This window comes from Dromiciops gliroides, chromosome 5 (genome assembly GCF_019393635.1).
Source record: "Dromiciops gliroides isolate mDroGli1 chromosome 5, mDroGli1.pri, whole genome shotgun sequence".
Taxonomy (NCBI): domain Eukaryota; kingdom Metazoa; phylum Chordata; class Mammalia; order Microbiotheria; family Microbiotheriidae; genus Dromiciops; species Dromiciops gliroides.
This window is the reverse complement of record NC_057865.1, coordinates 223,665,792-223,690,104: the sequence shown is the minus strand read 5'-3', so window position 1 is coordinate 223,690,104 and position 24,313 is coordinate 223,665,792. Positions and strand designations below refer to the sequence as shown.

Sequence of the window (24,313 nt, the reverse complement as noted above, 5' to 3'; positions counted from 1 at the left end):
TTCCAAAGTCTAAATTTTTATAATGAAAATTTAACAGTAATCTCTCTTGAGACTGTATCAGCTGGCCCCAGCCCAACTTTATTTCTTAGGTTCCTAGCAGCTCTCAGTCAACAGATCCTTATAAGGACATAGATGAAGCAAGGAAAAGGGATCAATTCCATCAGTTATTTAGCTGAAGGAATTGAGGCATAAATAGGTTGTCATGTTAGTCATGCTTCCAAAATCATTTATCCTTATAGATTTTTCCTTACCAAAGGAGGCGGGGACACAAGTCTGAGAATTAGCCCCACAGCCTCCTGCTGGGGAAGAGAGAGCCATTAAAACATAGGTTCTAGGTCAGGTCCTTAATTATAAGATTCCATATGACTCAGTGGCTGTACTTTCTCTTGATCTCAATAATTCCCGATACAATGCTACTGATTTCTGATCTAAACTGTTTCATAATTGATGGATCAGGCCAAATCCTCTACTGAAAAGAATGCTGGAACATTTTTCTTTGTTTCCCAACTATCTTATGATACTTGCCTTTGTTACTTGCCATGCTTATATTTGCAGAGTCCACTTTTAAACTGTTTATTTGATCATCAGAAAATAGAATCCAAAGGTTGGGAGTATTCTGACTGACTGATGTCCCATTGGTTATAAAAGCAGAATTATACTGCAAATATGTTTTTAACTTTGATTGACACAAATGGTTTTATTCTTCATTTTAAAACAAAAGAAACTTTTATTTAATTAGCTAAGCAAATAGACTGAAAAGCAAATAGTTGTATAAAATTAATTTTCACGGAAAATAATCACCAAGGTAGAAATTGTCATTTAAAAAAAAGTTATAGAAACAAAAACTGAAGGTATCCTTAATGAAAATCTTGTCAAATTCCTTCATTTAAGAGGTAAGAAAGCTAAAGTTCATGTGGATTGTAGCACAAGGTCCCATTGGCAGTTAAATGATAAAGTAAAGATTTGAACTTATGTCTTCTAACTCTTTTCATTATCCAATGACTTCTCATCCTTATCTACCACACCTACCATGTAACTAAACATACTGAAGCAACATTTTAAAATAGAACATAAAGTTTTTAAAGAGGAAAAGCAATTTTAGTATAATTTCACTTATGGCAAAGATGGTAGAATGGAGAGAGTACATGGTTTAAAGTCACTAGGAGAATCTGATTCAAATTTTGGCTTGTCCACTTACTGCTAGAGGTATATTAGGAAAGTCACTTCAATTGGCAAATGGCTGCACAAGTTGCAGGATATAATTGTGATGGAATACTACAGTGCTATGAGAAATGAGAAATGATGAGCTCAATGATCTTAGAAAAACATGGAGAGTCTTGCACGAAATGATGAAGAATGAAATGAGCAGAATCAAGAGAGCATCATACACAGGAACAGCAAAATTGTTTTAAGAATGGCTTTGAGGTGCAGCTAGGTGGTGCAGTGGATAGAGCACCGACCCTGGAGTCAGGAGTACCTGAGTTCAAATCCGGCCAAAGACACTTACTAGCTGTGTGACCCTGGGCAAGTCACTTAACCCCAATTGCCTCACTAAAAAAAAAAAAAAAGAAAAAAAAAGAAAAAAAAGAATGAAAGGAATAGTAAGTTGTTGATAGTACATTTATGGTTTCATGTGCCATCATCTTTTTATTTTACTTTTTTATAGAAATGCTTATTTAATTCCATAAATTAAAAATAAGATAAATTTTATTAAAAAGTGACTTCACTTCTTTTGCTCTAATTGGATGATCTCTAAGCTTCAAATCCAAGATCCTATACCCATAATTTGAACATGTTGTAAATCAGTTTGATAACTGGGGGAGCTCACAATCAAATGGGGGAAACAATATAAGCATACATAAAAATAAACAAAATATATAAAAATTAACAAACTATATAAACAATTATGTTCAAAGAAGATACACACACACACACATATATAGGAACATTTGGAGGAGATTTCAGAGGTTAGGTACTAGTTATAAGGGGAGCTCAGGAATGGTTTCATATATAATCCTCTTTTTCTGTTCTACTATATGAAAAGGCTCATTTTAATTTGGTGTGGAGAATAAAAATAGTTTTAAAAATTATTTTTGACTAGGAATGACAGTGAAAGAAGTGACACTTATGCAGACACTTATGTGCAAAGCCATCAATTTACTTTTATTGCATGCACAGAAAGTAACAGGTCATTAAGTGCTATCATAGGATTCCTGATTTTTCAGAGTTGTCATTTTATGGAGTGAATTCAAACTCTGCCTTTACTTCAAATGGAAAGATTTTTCATTTGTTTGCATAGTTGAGTTTAACAAAGGCTTAGACAGAAAAGAACAATGCAATTTAAGGAAAGGTAAGAATTGGGACTATGAGAAATACAAAAGAGATTAATTGTGTGTTTTATTAATTGAAATGGAAAGACTAGGGAAGAGAGTGAGATAGGGCAAACTGTTGAAATTCTGATTTTAGTTGAGTTTTGCCTTTGGAGTTTCCATATCAAAAAGCGTTTATTTCTTTGAAGAAAAAATAACCTTGTGAATCATATTCTTGAAGGCTTGTTTCACTTGTTGATTCCTTAGGGTGTAAATGAAGGGATTCAACAAGGGGGCAACTGAGGTATTGAGAACAGCCACTCCCTTGCTCAAAGACACTCTTTCTTTTGCTGAGGGCTTAATGTACATGAAAATGCAGCTGCCATAAGAAAGAGAGACAACAATCATGTGGGAGGAACAAGTGGAAAAGGCCTTTTTTCTCTGACTTGCAGAAGGGATTTTCAGAATTGTCTGAATGATGTATGTATAAGAGAGTATCACTAAGGTCAAGGTGACCATGAGTGTTACCACAGCTAAAAAAAATGCCATCAGCTCAAGGAAGCGTGTATTTGAGCATGAGAGCTGCAGGATGGGAGAAGAATCACAGATAAAATGATTAATAACATTAGATGCACAGAAATCCAGCTGTAGCAGCAGGATGATGGGTGGAAAGATGATCAGGAATCCTGCCAGCCAAGAACTTAGGACAAGCAGTGTACAGACCCTGTTGCTCATAATGGTTGTGTAATGCAGTGGCTTACAGATGGCTACGTAGCGGTCATAAGACATGGCAGCAAGAAGGTAAAATTCTGTCACCCCCAAGAAAATGAAGAATAACTGAGCCACACAACCGTTATAGGAAATCGTCTTATCCCCTGTCACAACAGTAACCAGGAATCTGGGAATACATACAGATGTGAAGGAAATTTCCAAGAAGGAAAAATTCCGAAGAAAAAAGTACATGGGGGTCTGCAGGTGGGAGTCCAGCAATGTGAGGGTGATAATGGTCAGGTTCCCAGTCACACTCAACATGTAGGTAAGAAGGAGGAAGGTAAAAAGTACAATTTGCCACTGTGGATCATCTGTCAATCCCAGCAATATGAACTCTGTGACTGTTGTGTGGTTTCTCATTTTAATTTTTTCTCCTTTGGGGAGACCTTATTTAATCTTCTTATTACCTGCAGAATTGAGGTGAAGGAATGAAAGCTTTAGCTAGTGTGGAATGGAAATGGTAATTAAGTTAAAGAAAGAGAATTCTATCTAATTATTGATAGATATAATTTTCTCTAGAAAATATCCTCCAGTATACATAGTAATTGCACTATTAGTAACAGTAATCAATAACAGTATCAGTGATCAACTATGAAAGATTTAGCTACTCTCATAAACAGTGATCCAAAGCACTTCCAAAGGACTCATGATGAAAAATGCTATCCACCTACAGAGAGAAAACTGACCAACTTTGAATGCAGATCGCAGCATACTTTTAAATTTTCTTTATTTTTCTTACTTCATCATTATCATGCAACAGGGTTAATATAGAATTATGTTTTGCATGACTTCAAAAAAAAAGAAAATAATGAACCCAGACATATGATGTCATAGCAAATATTCTTATCAGTAGTTGCTCAGGGATTCTTTCCTACAAACTTTTGCACTACTTTTTTTGCTTTTGAATAGATTTGTGTTGATAATCACTATTTTTAATCACCTAGATTTCTTCTTGTATCCCTATATTCATTTCTGATATAATTTCCAATATCCCTTTTCCTTCCCCATGCCCTGCCTGGAGAGCAATTTCTTATAAAACAAAGAATTTCTTTAAAAAAAAGGAAAAGGAGGAAAAAGGGGAAAATAATTTTAACAAAATTGGCAAATCTGATGTTATATATACAATATTCCACACCCATGGACAACAACTTTTGCAAAGGAACAGGGAAACAGCCTTCTTATAATGTCTTCTTTGTGGCCAAGATTGTTCTTTACTATTCACAACATTGAGTTTCTATTATTTTGTGGGGCTTTTTTTTTCTTTCATTTACATTTTTGTAGTCATTGTGCATATTGTTATCTTGGCCCTACTTCCTTGATTTTGTATTAATTCATTTATGTCTTTCCATGCTGTTCTCTCTTCATCACTACATTATTTTTCTTTTTGTGTTTGTTTGTTTTTCTTTTTGGTTTTTTGTGGGGAAATGAGGGTTAAGTGACTTGCCCAAGGTCACACAACTAGGAAGTGTCAAGTGTCTGAGGTCAGATTTGAATTCAGGACCTTCTGAATCCAGGGCCCATGCTTTATCCACTGTGCCACCTAGCTGCCCCACTACATTATTTCTCAACTTTATTTTCTGTACTTTTCAACATGTTGCCTTGACTATACCTCTGAATTAAACATTAGTCCTCTACAATCTAGTAACTCACTAGCCAGTATATGCCTCTGTTCCCCTTTCTTTAAAAAAAAATTAATTTTTTTCTGTTCCCCTTTCTTAATACTTTTACCATGATATTAGGAAAACCCACAATTGATTTTTTTCTCTTAATTTGCATGTCAATTTCACCTATCTTCTGATTTTCTAAAAATCCATATCCTTAAATTCAGGGAACCATTAGAGAATGATGAAAGGAAACAAAGATTTGTATGAAATTTCTCTATTCTCAAAAATCTTTTTCTTGAGATTGTATGTGGTTCCCAGTGGGGTAGTTATTCTCCATTATGTTGACCTTCAAGTATTAGGAATGTTTCCTGGAGCATTCTGCTTTCATGTAATTGCTTATGGATTAATATTTCATAAATGTATCAGATTTGTTGGACATATTTCTATTTTTAGCCTGTAGTGCTTCTTAAATTTAATATCTTTTATGTAAAATAAAACTTTTGTATATTTATATTTTAAATTTATTTTTACTTGTAAATACACCTTTTTAAAAAAATCTCCTAAGTATACTCCCTAGTCCAAATATTCTGGAATTTGCTGGAAAAGTCCACATTTACTCAATTGTCATCCTTTATTTTATAGATTTTATTATATTCTTTCTTTCTTTTTAAAAAAATTTTTAGATAATATACTATTTTATTCTGAATGTCTTTCTAGACTAGAGTCTTCATGTATCTAATCTGCCCATTTATAGATCTATTCATTTATTCAAACACTTTGTCTTTCTTGAACTTCATTATGTCTTTCCATTAGAGAGACAAAAATATTCATTTTTAGGGAGGAATGAAATATAGTTTTGCAAAAGGACATTTTATCTTTCATTTCTGAATCTTCTACTTATTATCAATATGAATTTAGACAAGTCACTTAACCTTCTCCAGTCCTTAGTTTCATAATCTGTATCATGAAGGTATTTGGGCTAGGTGATCTCTAAGGTCCTTACTATTACAATTCTATGATCCTATGGTATCTCTTCTGATGCCTGGTATTTTATTGGTCTTTTTGGTCACAGAAACATTTATTGCTAATGAACAGTCCATGTGATCTGTCACTAATAATTTGATTCCCAGATTCCTCAGAGTTCTCAGGGCTTCTGATCTTGCTATTTGGAATGTGTTTTCCTCATGAGATTTGAAATAATTATTTGCGTGTAACATTTTAATATCATTGTTTTACAGATTCATCCCACCAAAATACCAAGGAAAGTCCCCTGAAATCAGGAGAATATAGATTGCCTTCTCTCATTCTTTTTTTCTTCTTCTTTTCCTTCACTTCATCCTTCCTTCCTTTCATTTATTCTCTTTCTTTCTTCCTCCCTTCCCCTCCCTCTTCCTTCTTACTCTTCCTTCTTTTTCCCCTCTTCCTTTCTGTCTTCATGTCCCTTCCTCCTTTCTTTTCTTCTTTCTATCCTTCCTCCTTCCTTCTTTCCCCCCTCCCACTCTCCCTGTCTTTCTTCCTTCCTTCTTGCCTGCCTTCCTCCTTTTGCTATATCTTTCTTTTTCTTTTTATTTTTTTAACATCCTTGTCACTTCCCAGTTACTCCTTCTCCATAGAACCCTGCCTTGTAACAAATGAATGCAGTCAAGGAAAATAAAGCAATTAAATTTTCCTTCCTAAGTGTTAAGATGGTCAGTATCAACTCTATGCATGGAATTCACATTGCAGAATCAAATGATAAGCTATTTATACTCAAGTCAAATAATGCTTTTTTTTTAGTTTAAAAATAAATTAAAATAGGGGTTCTTAACCTGGGGTCCATGAATTCCCAAAGACTGTGTGTCTAAATCATAAGCCTAGATGGGAAAAAATGAAACCTTAATTTCATTAACCTCTAAAGGAAATTTAAAAGTTAATTTGCCTTAGAGAATGAATATATGTAGGCAACATTATTCTGAGAAAGGGTTCATAGGCTTCATTAGACTTCCAAAAGGGTCCATAACACACACACACACACACACACAAAGATAAAACTCCCTGGTATAAAATGTCAGTTAAACAATTAGATATACAAAACTTTCTCTTGCTTGCCTAAGCTTTTAACATTTAAAATCAATTGTATTGGTAGCATGTAGACTCACTAATAAACACAAGACTAGAAATGGGCAAGAACTAATTGTACTGAAGGTAGAAAGTTGATACCAACATGATACAGTATATTGTGGAAGATCACCTATAACCTTGTTCCCAAGACATGTGTTTATCATAGTAAAAAGGTCAATTTCTGAATTAAGAAATGTCAGATCACCCTTACATACATAAAGGAGGAATAAACACGGCATAATTTTCTAATGTACAGTGTTAGAAAAATATTTAAATGAAATGACAAACAGGGATCATACTTACTTTTCTGACAATCCTTCATTCATTTCAAGCTTAATCTTGGATGTTCCCTTTGGTTTGCATAAATTGAGATGATTGGTTAGGTTTTAACTTGTAGAAATTTCACAATTTCATAAGCTAAACATTCTACCGAGTCCTATTCCTCACATACTCAAATAACTTTCATACGATACTTGTAGGTTCCTCTCTCCTTAGCTTAAAGGAACACTTGCCAATTTAACTTTTACATTCCCAGTCCAGGCAGTGCCCCAGCTCTGAAATTCTGACCCATCCCACCAATTAGCTCCAGAAAACATTTTTTGGATAATTAGTAGCAAGAAAGTGTTGCCTTGAAAGGAAGGAAATGTAGGGCATTTTCAAGTTCTTGGACAATGAGAGATGTTTTCCTGTACATTTTAAATTTGAAACCCAAGGGATCAACACAAAAGGGACCATGGAGATCCATGTTCTCTAGGCACTAAGACAACACAAAACTCAGCACAAAACTTAGAAAAGGAAGCTTAGGGGATAGTGTCATGAGAATACCCGAAGCTGTGGAATGAGCATAAAGGGACATCACTGAGTAAGAAGGATATTGAATGATAAGAGGAATAGGCATATATCCTCTAATTGATACTATTTCTTATGTAGGCCAAATGTATATTGCCTTGAAGTAAAGGAAGTTGATGTTCAGGATTCCCTGGGGAAGTCTGGATAGAGGTATGGTGAGAAATGATATCATAATAGCTTTTAGCAAATCCTGATAAGAATCTCTAGCCTATATAGTTTTTTTGTCTCCAGGGGATAGCTAGTCCCCTTGAAAGTTGGTATCCCCTAGAAAGGGTGAAGAAGTATGAATCCTCTTTGGTAACTCACAATTCTTTCCCCATGATGAATCAAGATGTTTTCTACTTTCCTGTTACATATTTCTGTTTCTAGTTGTGATCTGAGGAATGGGATTTGAAATCACTTCTCACTACTCATAGCTATAATTTTTATGTTTTTTGCTAGACATTTTCATACTTTTTTTCATTCAAAAATAGTTTGGAAATAAATTTCAAATGTTCAGTTCATATCCACAGCATGAAAGATTATTTGAAATAAAGATAACGACAAACTCTTATCCCAAAGGAGCTTAGATTAATATAAATACATAAGGCTATAGTCAAGTTCACATTTTTTTCCCTAGCCTAATAAGTAGTGCAATCATTTAAATACTCTTTATAAAGTGAGGAGTGAGGAGCTGAGACTGTATCATGATGGTCATCATTGAGAGGAAGGTGACTTTCTATACAATTGAATATTTCAATGAATATGTGAATTTCTCACTGGGGATAATTCTTCCAGCAGGGTATTTCACAACCTCTTCATGTCCTCCCATTGTATATGAACTCTTGTCCCTGTCCTCCTATAAATCCTCCATAGGGGCTTCACCCAATGTACTCAGGACTTCTTTCTACATTTCTTAAGGCTACTTGAATGCAATCCAGTGGCTACTTACCCTGAGCTATCTCTATTTCTGATTTAAGCTTTGTGTTGCTCTGTTTGACATTACTTTGTGAGCAAAATGCAATCAACCAATAAACATTTGTTATATGCCAACTACATGCCAGACACTGTGCTAAGCACTAGGGATACAAAAAGAGGCAAAATATAGTCCTTGCTCTCAAGGGGCTTAAAAACTAATAGGGAAGACAACATGTAAGCAAGTATATACAAAGCAAACTATATATATATACATACACACACACATATATACATATACATATACATACATACATACATACATATATATATGAAATAATAGAGGGAAAACACTAGGATCAAGAGGGTTTGGGAAAGGCTTCTTGTGGAAGGTGGGATTTTAGTTGGGGCTTAACCATATTTTAACCATTTCTATCACAGTATATATATATTTTTTTAAAGTGAGGCAATTGGGGTTAAGTCACTTGCCCAGGGTCACACAGCTAGTAAGTGTTAAGTGTCTGAGGCCGGATTTGAACTCAGGTCCTCCTGACTCCAGGGCCAGTGCTCTATCCACTGCGTCACCTAGCTGCCCCACAGTATATTTTTAAATTGCTATTTGGGTGATCTATAATTTCCTTTACTCAAAGATTATAATATTTCTTATCTCTAGCTACTTAGCATAAGCAGAATTTTGATAGAATTTTCTTTCAGTGAGGAGGATGGGGTTATTGAACATGCAACATGCAGAATCTTGAGATTAGGAAAAAGTAATGCTTGAAAGAGCTAATGCTGAAAAGTAATCAGAATGGTAACTATATTTACATTAAGCTATAAAAAGGATGCTTTTGACAAAAGGACTTGATGAATGATATCTGGTTTTGGCATCAGCCACCTCCTTTTTTCACTTTTTATTCAACTTTTTCCCATTCTTCCAAAGATCCAGCAAGAAACATTGAAGGGCAATGGGAAAGCACTCAACTTACCATCTGTAGACTTAATTTGAGCTCTGATCTGCTAACCACTTTGTGTGTGTGCTTATGGGCAATGCTATTTTGCTTCTATTAATGCCATTTTCCTCATAATAGTATTAAGTCTATATTTATATAAAAGGTTTTTGCCAGTATTAACCTGCTGAAACACATTTTGTAGAAAGTAAGATCATAATGGGTAGTAATTGGTTTATTCTTTATACTTGAATTTCTAGTGCTTCCTATAATGTTTTAAAGTTTGCAAAGCAGTTTACACATTAATTTGAGAATCTCTCAAACCTTGTGAGGAAGGAGCAAGAGGTGTTGCAATATCTACTTTACATGTGAGAAAATTGAGATTTCGAGAGTTTAAGTGAAATGCCCATAGCAATTAGTGAATGTAGGAAGTAGGATTTGAACTCATTATTTTTTTTTCTCATTTCAAGTCAGCAGCATATCTCTGTAAAATGGGGATATTCATATTTACAGAATTATTTTAAGTACAGACTTTAAAGTGCCATGAAAAATGTCAGCTACTGCTACACAGGGATCCTTTTTTGCTCTCTGGCTATCAAGAGCCTCTCATTGAAACATTCATAGAGTGTATCATTTTTTCCACAGATGTTTGAAGCTTTAGGTATTTTTTAGCTCCCACATTACAGTGGAGACTGATATTGTCTGTATACATTATTTAAACTGCCAGATCCTTTTTTTTTTTAGACAAAGCTCTGCTTAACCACATAACCTATATTCTAGACTGATAAATTATAGATTTTAAACCCAAGTGAAAGAAATTACTTCAATTCGCTATTGAATTTCATCTAATTACCTTAGTGCACTATCCTGTCTAACATCTTTTTTTGTATTTTCATTTTCAACTTGTGTGTTTATCTACTTCTATAATCTTGTTATTATCTTTATATCTAATAACTATACTTCTATTGTTTTGTTATTAATAAAAATTTAAATATTACAGAGCCAAACCTCAAAAAAATTAATTCTTAAGCTTTCTAAATATTTTGACACCTAATCCATAATTCTTTTCTATCTCAATATGAGAGGCATGAGATACTTTATGAAACATTTTTCTGAAATGTAGGTATATTATATCTATAGCATTTCTCTCATGTATCAATTGTATAACCTCATCAATAAAGCAAATAAAGTTTGTCTAGCAGATCCATTTTTTTTTGTTTTTTTGGCAGGGCAATGAGGGTTAAGTGACTTGCCCAGGGTCACACAGCTAGTAAGTGCCAAGTGTCTGAGGCCAGATTTGAACTCAGGTCCTCCTGAATCCAGGGCCAGTGCTTTATCCTCTGTACCACCTAGCTGCCCTAGCAGATCCATTCTTGTGTGTGTGTGTGTGTGTGTGTGTGTGTGTGTGTGTGTGAGGCAATTGGATTTAAGTGACTTGCCCAGGCCACACAGCTAGTAAGTGTCAAGTGTCTGAGGCCAAATTTGAACTCAGGTCCTCCTGAATCCAGGGCCAGTGCTTTATCCTCTGTACCACCTAGCTGCCCTAGCAGATCCATTCTTTGTGTGTGTGTGTGTAAGGCAATTGGGTTTAAGTGACTTGCCCAGGCCACACAGCTAGTAAGTGTCAAGTGTCTGAAGCAGGATTTGAACTCAGGTACTCCTGAATCCAGGGCTAGTGCTCTATCCAGGGCGCCACCTAGCTGCCCCAAGCAGATCCATTCTTGATGACACAAGATGGCCATTGATAATCCTTGCTTACATTTCTAGATATTCGATAATCATTTCTTTTTTTCCCCCACTAACTATTTCTTTTATGATCTCTTCTAGAATTTCCCCAAGAATTCAGATCAAGTTTGTTGGCCTATAGTTTATAGAATCTATTCTATTTCCTTTCTGAAAACTAAGACAATCTCTATTCTTCTCCAATTTTGTGATAACTCTCTTTTTGAAAATATCAATAAAAATTGTTTTTGAGTTTTAAACTTTCTCCCTTGACCTATCACCCATTAATTAATTCATAACCTCATCCATTAAGAAGGCAAGCAATATGGTATATGTTATACTTATGAAGTCACACAAAATATATTAATATATGAATAGTATTCATCTAGCAAAAAAGCAAGAAAAATAAAGTGAAAAACAATATGCCCCAATCTGTTTTCAGAGTTGATCAGTTCATCTGTTTGGAAGCAGATAGAATTTTTCATCATGAATCTTTTAGAATTGTCTTGGATTATTGTACTAATCCAAGCATCTAAATCTTTGCTAGTTGATCATCATTATAATGTTGTTGTTACTGTGTACAATAATCTGGTTCTGCTCACTTCACTTTGCATCAGTTCATATAACTCTTTCTAGGTGGTACTAAAACCATCCAGCTCATCATTTCTTATTTCACAATGCTATCACAACTTGTTCAGCTGTTCCCTAACTGATGCACATCCCCTCAATTTTGACTTAATTACCACCACAGAAAGAGGTGCTAGAAATATTTTTATACATATGGTCCTTTTCCTTTGATTTCTTTTGGAAATAGATCTAGTAATGGTATTACTTAATCAAAGGTTATATAAATCCCTTTAGACATAATTCCAAATTGTTCTTCAGAATGGTTCAACATGTTCACAACTCCACCAACCATGCATTACTGTACCTTTTCCCACCCACATGCCCCCAGCATTTGTCATTTTCCTTTTCTATTATGTTAGCCAATCTGATAGGCATGAGGTAGTACCTCAGAGTTCTTTTAATTTGTACTCATAATTTAGTAATTTTAAAATTTTAAAATATGATTATTGATAAATTTCTTTTCTTCTTCTGAAAACTGCCTGTTCATATCCTTTGGTCCTTTATTAATTGGGGGTGGAACTTATTTTTTTAAAATAAATTTTACTAAATTCCCTATATAGTTGAGTAATGAAGCCTTTATGAAAGAACTTGCTGTAAAATTCTTCCCCTAATTTACTGCTTTCTTTCTAATTTTAAAAGCTTTGGTTTTGTTTGTGTAAAAACTTTTAAATATCATGTAATCCAAATTATCTATTTTACCTCTGATCTTCTCTATCTCTTTTTTGGTCATATACTTTTCATTTATCTATAGACCCAAGAGGTAAGTTTTTCCAAGCTCCTTAATTTTGCTTGGGATATCACCCTTAATCATATACTCATTTTTAACTTTATCTTGGTGTATTGTATGAGATGTTGACCTATGCTAGACTCTTTTCTAGTTTCTCCAGTAGTTGTTGCTAAATAGTGAATTCTTGCCCCCAAAGCTTGGAGTTTGGAGTTTATCAAACACTAGATTACTATGGTCATTTACTACTGTATATTCTGTGCCTAATTTATTCTATTTATCAACCACTCTTTTTCTTGGTCAGTATGAGATTGTTTTGATGATTGCCACTTTGCAGTATAGTTTGAAATCTGGTACTGCTGGGCCACCTTTCTTCATATCTCCCCTCCCTTCCCCCATTGATTCCCTTGATATATTTGATCTTTTGTTCTTCCAAATGAATTTTGTTGATTTTTTTGTCACCCTAGAAAAAATTCTTGGGTAGTTTGACTGGCATGGCACAGAATAGATAAATTAATTTAGGTAGGATTCTAATTTTTATTATTGACTTAGCTTACCCATGAGCAATTTTATTTCTCCAACTTTTTATATCTTTGTATATGTGAAAAGTGTTTTATAAATATATTTGTATAGGTCCTTTGTGTCTTATCAGATAGACTCCTGAGTACTTGTTACTGTCTGTGGTTATTTTAAACATAATTTCTCTTTCTATCTCTTACTGCTGGATTTTGTTGGTAATGTATAGAAATGCTGATACTTTGTATGGGTTTATTTTATATCCTGTAATTTTGCTGAGATTATTAAATGTTTGAACTAGTGTTTTTTTTTTTTAATTTTCTAGGTTGATACCATCATATCATCTGTGAAGAAGGATAACTTTGTTTCATCATTGCCAATTATTCATTTAATTTATTTTATTGTCTTATTAATATAAATACATTTCTAGTATTAAATAATAATGGTAGTAATGAATACCTTTGCTTCATACTTGATCTTATTGAGTAGGCTTCTAGTTTTTGTACATTAGAGATGATGCTTGCTTTTGATTTTTGATAGATATTACTTATTTTGTGTGTGGTGGAGGATGAGGGTTAAGTGACTTGCCCAGGGTCACATGGCTAGTGCCAAGTGTCTGAGGTCAGATTTTAACTCAGGTCCTCCTGAATCCAGAGCCAGTGTTTTATCCACTGTACAACCTAGCTGACCCCTCTATTTTCTATCTTCCTTCACCCCATCCCTCCTCAAAAGTGTTTTGCTTTTTACTGCTCCCTCCCCCAATCTGCCCTTCCTTCCTTCTCCCCTCCCCCTCCCCAATTCCTTCCCCTCACACTTTCCTTCAGAGCAGAGTATATCACTATGTCCACCTGAGTATGTATGTTATTCCTTCTTTGAGCCAATTCTGATGAGAGTAAGGTTCACTCACTCCCCTGCTCCTTCCCCATCTTCCCCTCTACTCCATAAGGTTTTTCTTGTTTCTTTTATGTGAGCTACTTTTCCCCACTCAACCTCTCCTTTTCCCTTTCTTCCAGTGCCTACCTCTTACCCCTTAACTTTATTTTAAAGATGTCATCATGGTTAGCTAGGTGACACAGTGGACAAAGTACCAGTCAGCTGGGTGACACAGTGGACAAAGGACCAGTCCTTGACCCAGGAGGTCCTGAACTCATATCTGGACCCAGACATAAGCCACCCCACCCTGACTGCCCTGCAAAAAACAACAACAACAACAACAACAACAACAAAAACCAAGGATAAACAAAATATAAATAAATGCTTTACAAATGTCATCCCTTCATATTCAATTCAAACCTGTGCCCTCTAAGTATGTTCCTTTCAGTTGCCCTAATACTGAGAAAGATGTAATGAGTTAGAATTATTCCCTTCCCATGTAGCAATGTAAACAGCTTGATCTTTTAATATACCTCATGATTTTTTTTCCTGTTTACCTTTTTATGCTTCTCTAGGGTCTTGTATTTGAAAATCAAATTTTCTATTCAGTTCAGGTCTTTTCATCACAAATACCTGAAAGTCCTCTTTTTCATTGAAGTCCCATTTTTTTCCTCTGAAAGATTATAGTCAGTTTTGCTGGGTAGGTGATTCTTGGCTGTAGTCCTAGTTCCTTTTCACCCTAAAATATCATATTCCATGCCTTCTGGTCCTTTAATGTAGTTGCTGCTAGATCTTGCTTTATCCTTACTGTAGCTCCACAGTATTTGAATTCCTTTTTTTCTAGCTGATTACAATATTTTCTCCTTGACTTGGGAGCTCTGGAATTTGGCTATAATGTTCCTGGAAGTTTTCCTTTTGGGATCTTTTTCTGGAGGAGAATGGTGGATTCTTTCAATTTCTATTTTACCTTCTGGTTCTAGAATATCAGGTCAATTTTCCCTGATAATTTCATAGAAGATGATGTCTAAACTCTTACTTTGGTCATGGTTTTCAAGCAGTCCAATAATTTTCAAATGATCTCTTATAGATCTATTTTCTAGGTCAGCTTTTTTTCCAAGGAGATATTTCACGTTGCACTCTATTTTTTTTTTTATTCAATTGTATTTGCTTTACCATGTCTTGGTTTCTCATAAAGTCACTAGCTTCCATTTTTTCAATCCTAATTTTTATGCAATTATTTTCTTCAGAGAGCTTTTGCATCTCCTTTCCCATTTGACTTTTCAAGCTATTGAATTTTTTCTTTTGACTCTCCTGCATCGCTCTCATTTCCCTTTCCATTCTTTCCTCCATCTCTCTAAATTTTCCTTCTATTTCTCCTACTTTCTCTTCAAAGTCATGTTGAGTGCTTCCATGGCCTGAGACCAATTAGTATTTTTCTTGAAAGTTTTGGATATTGGAACTTTGATTTTGTTATTATCTTCTTCTGAGGATGTATTCTGGTCTACTTTCCCCCCAAAAAAGCTTTCTAAAGTTTGCTCCCTTCTTTCCCTCCTCATCTCAACCTGGAAGCAGATGTCTGATTGAAATCTGATTCTCTATGGTTAGAAGCTTAGTGTTCCTATCTCCCTCCTCCACTGGGTCACCACTGTTCAATTTGGCCCACTGGTTCTGAACCAGGGGTCTCCGCCCCAACTCCAGTAGAGACTGCAGCCACTTCACCCTGGCTAACCACTGAACCCCCTCACTGTTCTGCGAGCCAAGCTTCAGAAGAAGCTGCTGGTGCTGAAAACTCCAAGGTGCCAGAAGCGCAGTCTGTTCCTGGCTGGGTCTGGACTGCTGCTGAGCACTCTCAGCCAATCAGCAAGTGATTCCATTTGCTGTCCTTTGACTGGAAAATAGTCTCACTCTGTTCTTATGCAAGTTAGGCTTTTCTGGTTTGTTTGTTTTTTTTATAGCATTATTTGGGAGTGAATGGACAGGTTTATTGGGAGCTTGCAGGAGTCACAGCCTGTCCTCTGCCATCTTGCTTCCAACACCTGCTTTTCTTTTTTTTTTTCACCCCACACTTTTCAATAATTCTTAAGTTATTTCTCCTTGATCTGTTTTCCAGGTCAGTTTTTCTGATGAGGATATTTCTCATTTTCTTCTATTTTTTTTCATTCTTTTGACTTTGTTTTATTGTTTCTTGATGTTTCATGGAGTGATTAGTTTTCAATTTCACCAATTATAATTTTTAGAGAAATCTTTTCTTCAGTGAGCTTTTGTACTTCTTTTTCCATGTAACAATTGGACTGACGCCACCTGCTGGAGAATTACTATAGGAAAGCTCTGCCATGAGGAGAAGGCATCTGAGAGCAAGTCATGTGGCTTGGAAGGTCAGTTCCTTGGTGCCAGGAAGTGACGTTTGATATTTCCAATTTAGACAGGAGGCTTCTGGGAGGAGCAAGGAAGCGTTAGGTCCTTTTTGTTCCTGACCTCACTGTGGCAGGTCAGATAATGGGGTCTCTTAGAAATAGTTAAATTTTTACCTTTCTCTCTGATCATTATATCCTAATGCTCTTTAATAAATACTTAAAAGTCTAAACTCTTGCTAAAGCTTCCAATTTATTGCTGACCACTTGTTGGATTTTTAAACAGTATAGCTAGATAGCAACTTTACATCTATTTATCCAGTTCTATTTTTAAGAAATTCTTTTTGGGGCAGCTAGGTGGTACAGTGGATAGAGTACCAGCCCTGGATTCAGGAGAACCTGAGTGCAAATCTGGCCTCAGACAATTAACACTTACCAGCTGTGTGACCTTTGGCAAGTCACTTAACCCCAATTGCCCAGGAAAACAAAACAAAACAAAACAATTCTTTTCTTCAGTTGTCTTCTGCCTCCTTTATCATTTGGTCGATTCTGTTTTTAAGGTATCATTTTCTTCAGTATTTTTCATGCCTTTTTTAACCAAGCTGGTAATTCCCTATTCATAATTTACATTATTGTTCTCATTTCTTTTCCAAAATATCCCTCTAACACTTGATTTTTAAAATAATTTTGTCCTCCGAGCCCAATTATCTCATTCTTTAGCTCTTCCAGCAATTCTTGTTGGACTTGTGTCTAATCTACATTTTTCTTTGAGGTTTTCACATTCCTGTCTTATTCTGAGTTTGTGTCTTGAGCTTCCCTGTCACCATAGTAGCTTTTTGTGACCAGGTTCTTTTTTGTTCTTGCTGTTTGCTCATTTTTCCTTCCTATTTCTTGACTTTGTATTATATGTTTGATTTGGGGTTAGGTTACATTGGTGTTTACATATGGTTTACTTTAAATGGAGCAGGGAGAAAACATTAGAATTAATTCATTCCATCATTCAAACATTTATTAAGTCCCTGTTATGTTAGTATGGTATGTATGAAAGGGGTTTCAAAAATAAGTGAGACACGGTTGATGCTTTTAAGGAGCTTAACATGGTTGGGAAGATATGTACGCAAATAAAATACAAATTAGAATGTTGTTAAGTACCATATGCCTCCAAATGAAATAAGGACTTCTTTTTTCTCCTTAACATATTATTTAATGTCATTTGTAATTGCCTTCCAATCTACTTTTTAGGCTTATTTTATAATACCATCTTTTTATACATCATACAATCTAGTCAACCTAGAAGATCTTACCATATACTTCAGTATATACCACAAACTTTTCACTTTGCTCACAATTCTCCTTCTTTACATATGAAATATCCTTTTCTCCTCTCCCTGCTAAATCCAACATGTCCAATTTATGTTTCCTTATCTGTAAAATGGGGATAATAACACTCCTCTAGTTAGTAATAAACTTCTCTGCCTCCAACCTAAGAGCATTTTGTGCATCTTTGATGGCTTTATCATGTATCACTGCATTTTACTGTCATATGTACATCATATACCTCTAGTAGACTATAACCATGAAGTGAAGCACATACTTTCTTGTCATTTACATTGCCAATCTCTTGTTGTCATCATCTCTCCTATATTTCTAGGAATGGTGTAAAAAAAGAGTTAAGAAAACCAAAAGATAAAATCTGACTAAGCTCTAGGAAGCCTAGTAAAGCTATATGTGAAGCAGAGTTGAGATTATTTGTTCAACTCTTCATAGAATGTCCTGAAGCTTGTATTAAGAACAGCCTTCTTGACTTCCAGTCACTATTATCACTTTCCCCAATGTTATTTGATTTTTAAAAAATGCAAAACAAAGGAGAACAGAAATCTTTCTGTATAATGACAAGTATTCTGCTAAGTTCACAATAAATTTAATTACTATAAAGAGTTTATTTTTCCATAATTTATATTTAAAAAGACACAAGTTCATTTCTATGTCAGGTAGGATAGAAAAGAAGGGAAGACAAACTCCTAATAGTTTCCATTAAAATTTTATGTAAAAGGAATCAAAATGTTTGCTAGTGAGGGATATTAGGCAATAAAACTTAAAGTTGGAAAGGGCCTTGCAGAGTCTCTGATCTCACTCTTTATTTTGCAAATGAGAAAACCAAGCAAAGAAATGAGGAGATTTGCTTAAAGCCAGTAGGATGATAAGGAGAAGATCTGGATTCAAGCAGTTCTTTTTAATCCAAATTTAGGGCTTTTTGTACTATAATACACCATTTTTTTTGTATAGATTGGCCAACAAAATGTCCCACACCAAATCTTATTGGCTATTGTTTGGCCTCTTGATGGCTTGGAGTGAGAGAAAATAGCAAATGCTTCTGTTTTGGCCAGAAACCATGTAGGACTTACCTTCTTTCCCTGAGGAAGTCAAAAGGTATAGGTAGTTCAATAACTCTTTGAGCATAATTCCAGATTGCTCTCCAAAATAGTTGAATCAGTTCACAATTCCACCAACAATGAATCAGTGTACCAGCTTTTCTATATCTTCTCCAAAATTTTTCAATTTCCTCTTCTATCCTTTTAACCAACATGGTAGGTATGAAATGATATCTCAATGTTGTTTTAATTTTCATTTCTCTAATAAATAATAATTTATGCCATCTTTCCTATGACAATAAATTATTTTGATTTCTTCACTGGAAAACATACTGTTCATATACTTTCACCATTTATAAATTAGGGAATGGCTCATATAGATTTGGCAAAATTCTTTATATATGAGACCTTTATCTGATCAACTATATATAAAAATTTCCCCCTAATTTTCTGTTTTCCTTATAAACTTGACTACATTTGTTTAATTGGTAGAGAAATATTTTTAGTTTAATGTAGTTAAAATTATCCATTTTACATGTAACTTTGGTCTCTATATCTTGTTTATTCATAAATTATTTACCTATCCATAAGTCTGATAAATTATTTGTTCTATATTCTAATTTTCTTATATCTCTCTTTATATCTAGATCATGTGTCTATTTTGACCTTCTTTCAGTAAATGTTGTAACATATTGTTCTACATCCAGTTTCTGCCATACTGCTTTTGAGTTTTTGAAATAATTTTTATCAAATAAGTCTTTACTTATCTTGCCTTTACACTTGTCATATACAAGGCTATTGTATTTGTTTTCTACTGCAAATTGTATGTCTACTCTGTTCCATTTATCTACCTTTCTATTTCCTTTATCTATCATATGTCTATCTGTCTTTCTCTCTGTCTCTCTCTGTCTATTTAGCTATCATCTATAAGTATTTATAAAGTACTTATACCATTGCAGGCACTGTGGTAAGTGCTAAGGATACAAAGAAAGTAAAAAAAACAACAACAAAGATCTTGTCTTCAAGGAGCTTACATTCTAATGGTGGTGATAAAAGGGAAGCAACACTGGAACATTTCTAACAACCTCCTTCCCTCTGCTAATTAATCTATGGGACATAGATCTAAGCATTCCTTTATTTTATACTTTCATCTTCAGGAACTGATGCCTATATCTTTCCCTTGAATAGGTGCCTCTATTTGCTTTCTCCTCATTCTGTAAGCAGCTGTTGGAGCAGTGGATAGAGCGCTGGGTCAGGGATCAGTATGACCTTAGTTCTAATCATAGCATAGATATGTACTATCTATGTAATCTTAAATAAGACCCTTAACCTCAGTGTCCTCAACTGTAAAATGGTGACAATAATACTATCTACCTGGCAAGACTGTTGTGAGTCTCAAATGAGAAATACTTATAAAAAGTGCTTAGCACACTTCTTGGCACATAGTTAATATTATAACAAAACTTATTCCTTTCCTTTCTTTGTTTTGTATGTATCTTTATTAAGCCTGCCAGACCTGACCTGCAACATCATACATGCTTTATTCATATAGGAAAATTCCTTCTGTTTCATTTTATTAAATAATATTTTCTACTTCATCTGAGATAATATTAGTACTTTGGTAATTATAAAGCACTGCATATGGGTATTCCGCAAATGCTCTAAGTTCTCAGTTCCTTAATCATCTTAAATCCCATGGTCTATTCTTCTCTTCCACTTTGGTTACACACAAGTATAGTAATATGCTAGTTCTTACCCGTAGCTCAGCTTCAAGACTTTCACTAGCCCTGTTGAGCAGCATGCAAGTAGGAATGTAGAGCAAAGGCAAAAAGATTTGAGAGTAAAAGACAGGCTAGAATTGAATTAGTTACCCATAAGATTGAGATTATTAAAGGAAGAAAGTGAAATAGAGCTGAGGTAAAGGAGTAAGAAAGTGTTGAGGGGTGCAAATATTGGCAGTCATGGTGATGTGTCCATCACTCCCCAGTGAATATCTGAGGGAACATGTACTCTCTGCATTCCTCTCCTAGGATAAAAACTTCCCTTTTTCTAACTGAGGACTCAACTTAATGTAATGGATAGAACTCTGGACCTGGAGTCCAATCTTGCCTCAGAAGCTTCTTAGCTCTGTGACCATGGGCAAGATACTTAATAACTGGGCAAGTCAGCCTCAGCATCCCCATCTATAAAACAGGAATAATAAAATCACACGCCTCCCAGAATTGCAAGGAATATGTGGAAATACTCTGCACACTTTAAAAGAGTATACAAATGCTAGTTATTAATTTTTTTCATCTCTATATGTGCTTTATTCTTCAAAACCTCTTCTTTCTCATCATGGTTCCAATCTTTTGACCCATTAGCACTTTTTTTTTAGGTCATTTCATATGCTCTAAATTCACTCTCCCCTTTTTTACAACCTCAATCCTAGAGTTAAGTAATTCAACTTTATCCTATCTTTTCCTCTCACATCACTTGGGTCTTTACCCTGTATTTCTACTTGCCTGCTGATGAACAGAAGTCCTAAATCTGAGCTGACTTGGTCTATGACAAATTTATATTATCCAATTTGTGTTAATAGTATCTAACCAAAACAGGGCCCCCTCTTTACTTTGTCTTCATTAATTCCCATTTAAACTCCCTAGAAAGATGATTCTCAACCTTCCCCTCTATTCTCAGATCTTCCCTTTCCCCTAACTTAAGGTACTTGCTTCATTCATCACTAAGAACATTGCGAATATTCACCAGGATCTCCATCTTCTCACTTCTTTTGTTTCAAAATCATTTGAAATTGTTTCTCATACTTTCCTCTTTTCCTCAAGTCTCTGATTGAAGGGGTTTTTCTTCTTGTTGACAAGGTCAACCCCTCTACTTTTTTGGGGGGAGGTGGCAATGAGGGTTAAGCGACTTGCCCAGGGTCACACACCTATTAAGTGTCAAGCGTCAGGTCATCCTGAATCCAGGGCCAGTGCTTTATCCACTGTGCCACCTACCTGCCCCCTCTACTTTTTTCTTGATTTCATTCCTTCCTGTGTTCTCCAGCATATTTGATTGTCCCTTCAACATTTCCCTTTCTCTCTATAATCTCCAGTCTCTCTCTATTGAAAATTTTCATCTCTCAGACCTTAAAGCATTTCTAGGTCTCATATCATTAGGTGAAAAAAATTCACTATGACTTCTTATACCTTCAAATTAACATTTTATACATTCCTTCCCCTTTTTCATTCAAAGTCCTAGAACATCACCAATTTTCAATATTATAGATAATAAATAACAAGATACTCCATTTTCTGGATAAGATCATGCTATTATTATTATTATTATTAATAGTAGTCATAGTCATAGTAGTAGTAGTAGTACTAATAGTAGTATTTTTGTTTATTTTTTGTTTTGTTTTTTAGTGAGGCAATTAGGGTTAAGTGACTTACCCAGGGTCACACAGCTAGTAAGTGTTAAGTGTCTGAGGCCGGATTTGAACTCAGGTACTCCTGACTCCATGGCCAGTGCTCTATCCACTTCGCTGCCTAGCTGCCCCAATAGTAGTATTTTAATAGTGGATTTTTTGGAGATGATGGAAGTCATTGTTCTGCAATTCAAAGGAATTACTCTGGTGGAGAGAATTTGAGAGTGAGTATGCAAGAAGTGCAATGCTAAGATGAGCAAGTAAGATGGAAGATGCCTTGGAGTACATAGTATCCTGAGCCTTACTTGTTCAAATCACATTGTATGTCTTTGTAGTTACTGTGTAATTTGGGGCAAGTCATTTTGTCCCACTGGGTATTATTTTCTTCATCTTTAAAAGGCAGGGATTGGATTAGATTACCCTCTTTGTCATCTAGTTCTAAATCTTTAATTCTACAATTCCCCTCAATAAATTCTGACCTGGTCTTAGGCTTCATGGTTTAACTTTCTTTATTTTTCATGTCCTTTTTCTGAATGCTCACTTGTCCTAATGAAATCAATTGTCCTCCTCTGTGCCTTGGACACTCAAGGGGTACATTTCATTTTTTCTTAGTCTCTTAGTCATGCTTTATACTAAGCTTTATGGAAATCTCTTATATCTTCCATAATTCCTTTGAATGTTAGATTCCCACCCTTCTCATGTATCCTAGTATAGTCAAGATTCACTTCTATGAAGATTCATTAGAAAATATGAGGGAAAAAAATGAAGACCAAAGAAATCTACAACATTCTGTGGTTCCTCCTCCCTGTCATTGCCTTTCTGACATCCTTAGTGTTCAATTTCAATTCAATAAACAATAATTAAGTACCTGTTATGATCATTGTGGGAGGCATAGAAATATAATCTTATTTTGTAAATGTCGATGGCAATGATTTAATTCTATTTTTTGGACAACAGCAATTTCAGGTTAATGAAATTAATAATTACTTTAAAATTTCTTATCCATTATTATTCATCCTACAAAAAGACAAGTTTCCAGAAGAGTCTAATTAAAATTTTTATGCCTGGGTCTTACTAAGTTGTATAATAACATTCTTCATTGTTATTTCTGAGAGTTCCTTTTTTGAAGTCCTCTGAGAAATTTTCATTCTTTTTCTTCCTGTGAAGATAGAAGTTGTCAGCTTACAGTATTTGTACATTTTATTTAAATTCAGCCAAAAGATTATAGAATTTAGAGCTGAAACACAACTTTGAGCTAATTTTGTTCATTATCTTCATCTTAAACATTAATAAATAGTTCTTGAAGCCACTTGTCCTGCATTATATGGCTTCTAAGTGGCAGAGACAGGACTTAAAGCCACCTCCTCTTACTGTAAATCCACATTATTTCCCTGTCCTGGGGAGAGAAGGAAGGAATCATACAATGACCTAGTCATGTTTAATAAGCTTTTTTTTTTCTGGAGGTTTATAATTATTCATAATTAGATGCAGTGTGCTATAGTGGAAAGAATGCTGTCTTGGGCATCAGGAGACTTTTGTCCAAATCTTGCCTTTGCCACTTACTTCCTGTTTGACTTAGAAACATCATTTAAGCTCTCTGGTTCTCAGTTTTCTCAAATAAACAATTAGAAAGATTAATCTTGATGATCTCTAAGAACTTTCCTAAATTTATGATCTTATGGATTAAAGGACAAAGAATGACAATTTCCAACTTTATTTTCAATTAGGAAAGAATTAATGAATTAAGCTGTTGAGAACCAAACAACAAATAAGAGATCATCATTGATTTTTATTCTATGATTTCCATGAATAAAATTGTCCTCATGAGAATATGTTAGTATCTATGGTCATGTTTAAGAAGGAACACATACACACACAAACATATGCATGCAGAGTTTTGCTATAATTTCAAAGGAAAAAAGAAAAATGGATATTAAATCAAAAAGATACTTACTTTTAGGGCAATTCTTGATCACTTAGTGCTGAAATTTTAATGAAAATATCCTATATAGTTTGCCTAAAAACTGAGAAATAATGAGTTAATACTGACCACATGGGCAGGTTTGCCCACTAGCTCTCATATAAGTATACATTCAGAACATACTCTGAGTGTATATTCTCTGAGATTCCCATTTATTGTCAACCAGTGGGGCAAGTCTGTCCATTCAAATATGACCTTGCCTTTTTGATTCTGAGACATTCTAGTGATTTTATCCTCTGGAAATATAAGGTTCTTCAAGACTCTCAATGC

General features: G+C 34.8%; 1 protein-coding gene across 1 annotated transcript; it reads right to left on the bottom strand.

Moving 5' to 3' along the window:
* Positions 1 to 2,504: 2,504 nt before the first annotated feature.
* On the bottom strand, positions 2,505 to 3,440 carry LOC122728532 (olfactory receptor 6C75). The gene has a single exon (XM_043967210.1). It carries the CDS (start codon positions 3,438 to 3,440, stop codon positions 2,505 to 2,507), a length of 936 nt encoding a protein of 311 aa, XP_043823145.1.
* Positions 3,441 to 24,313: the final 20,873 nt, after the last annotated feature.

What these genes read in the sequence shown, in the direction of transcription:
- LOC122728532 (XM_043967210.1), bottom strand. Translation starts at nt 3,440, where the DNA reads ATGAGAAACCACACAACAGTCACAGAGTTCATATTGCTGGGATTGACA.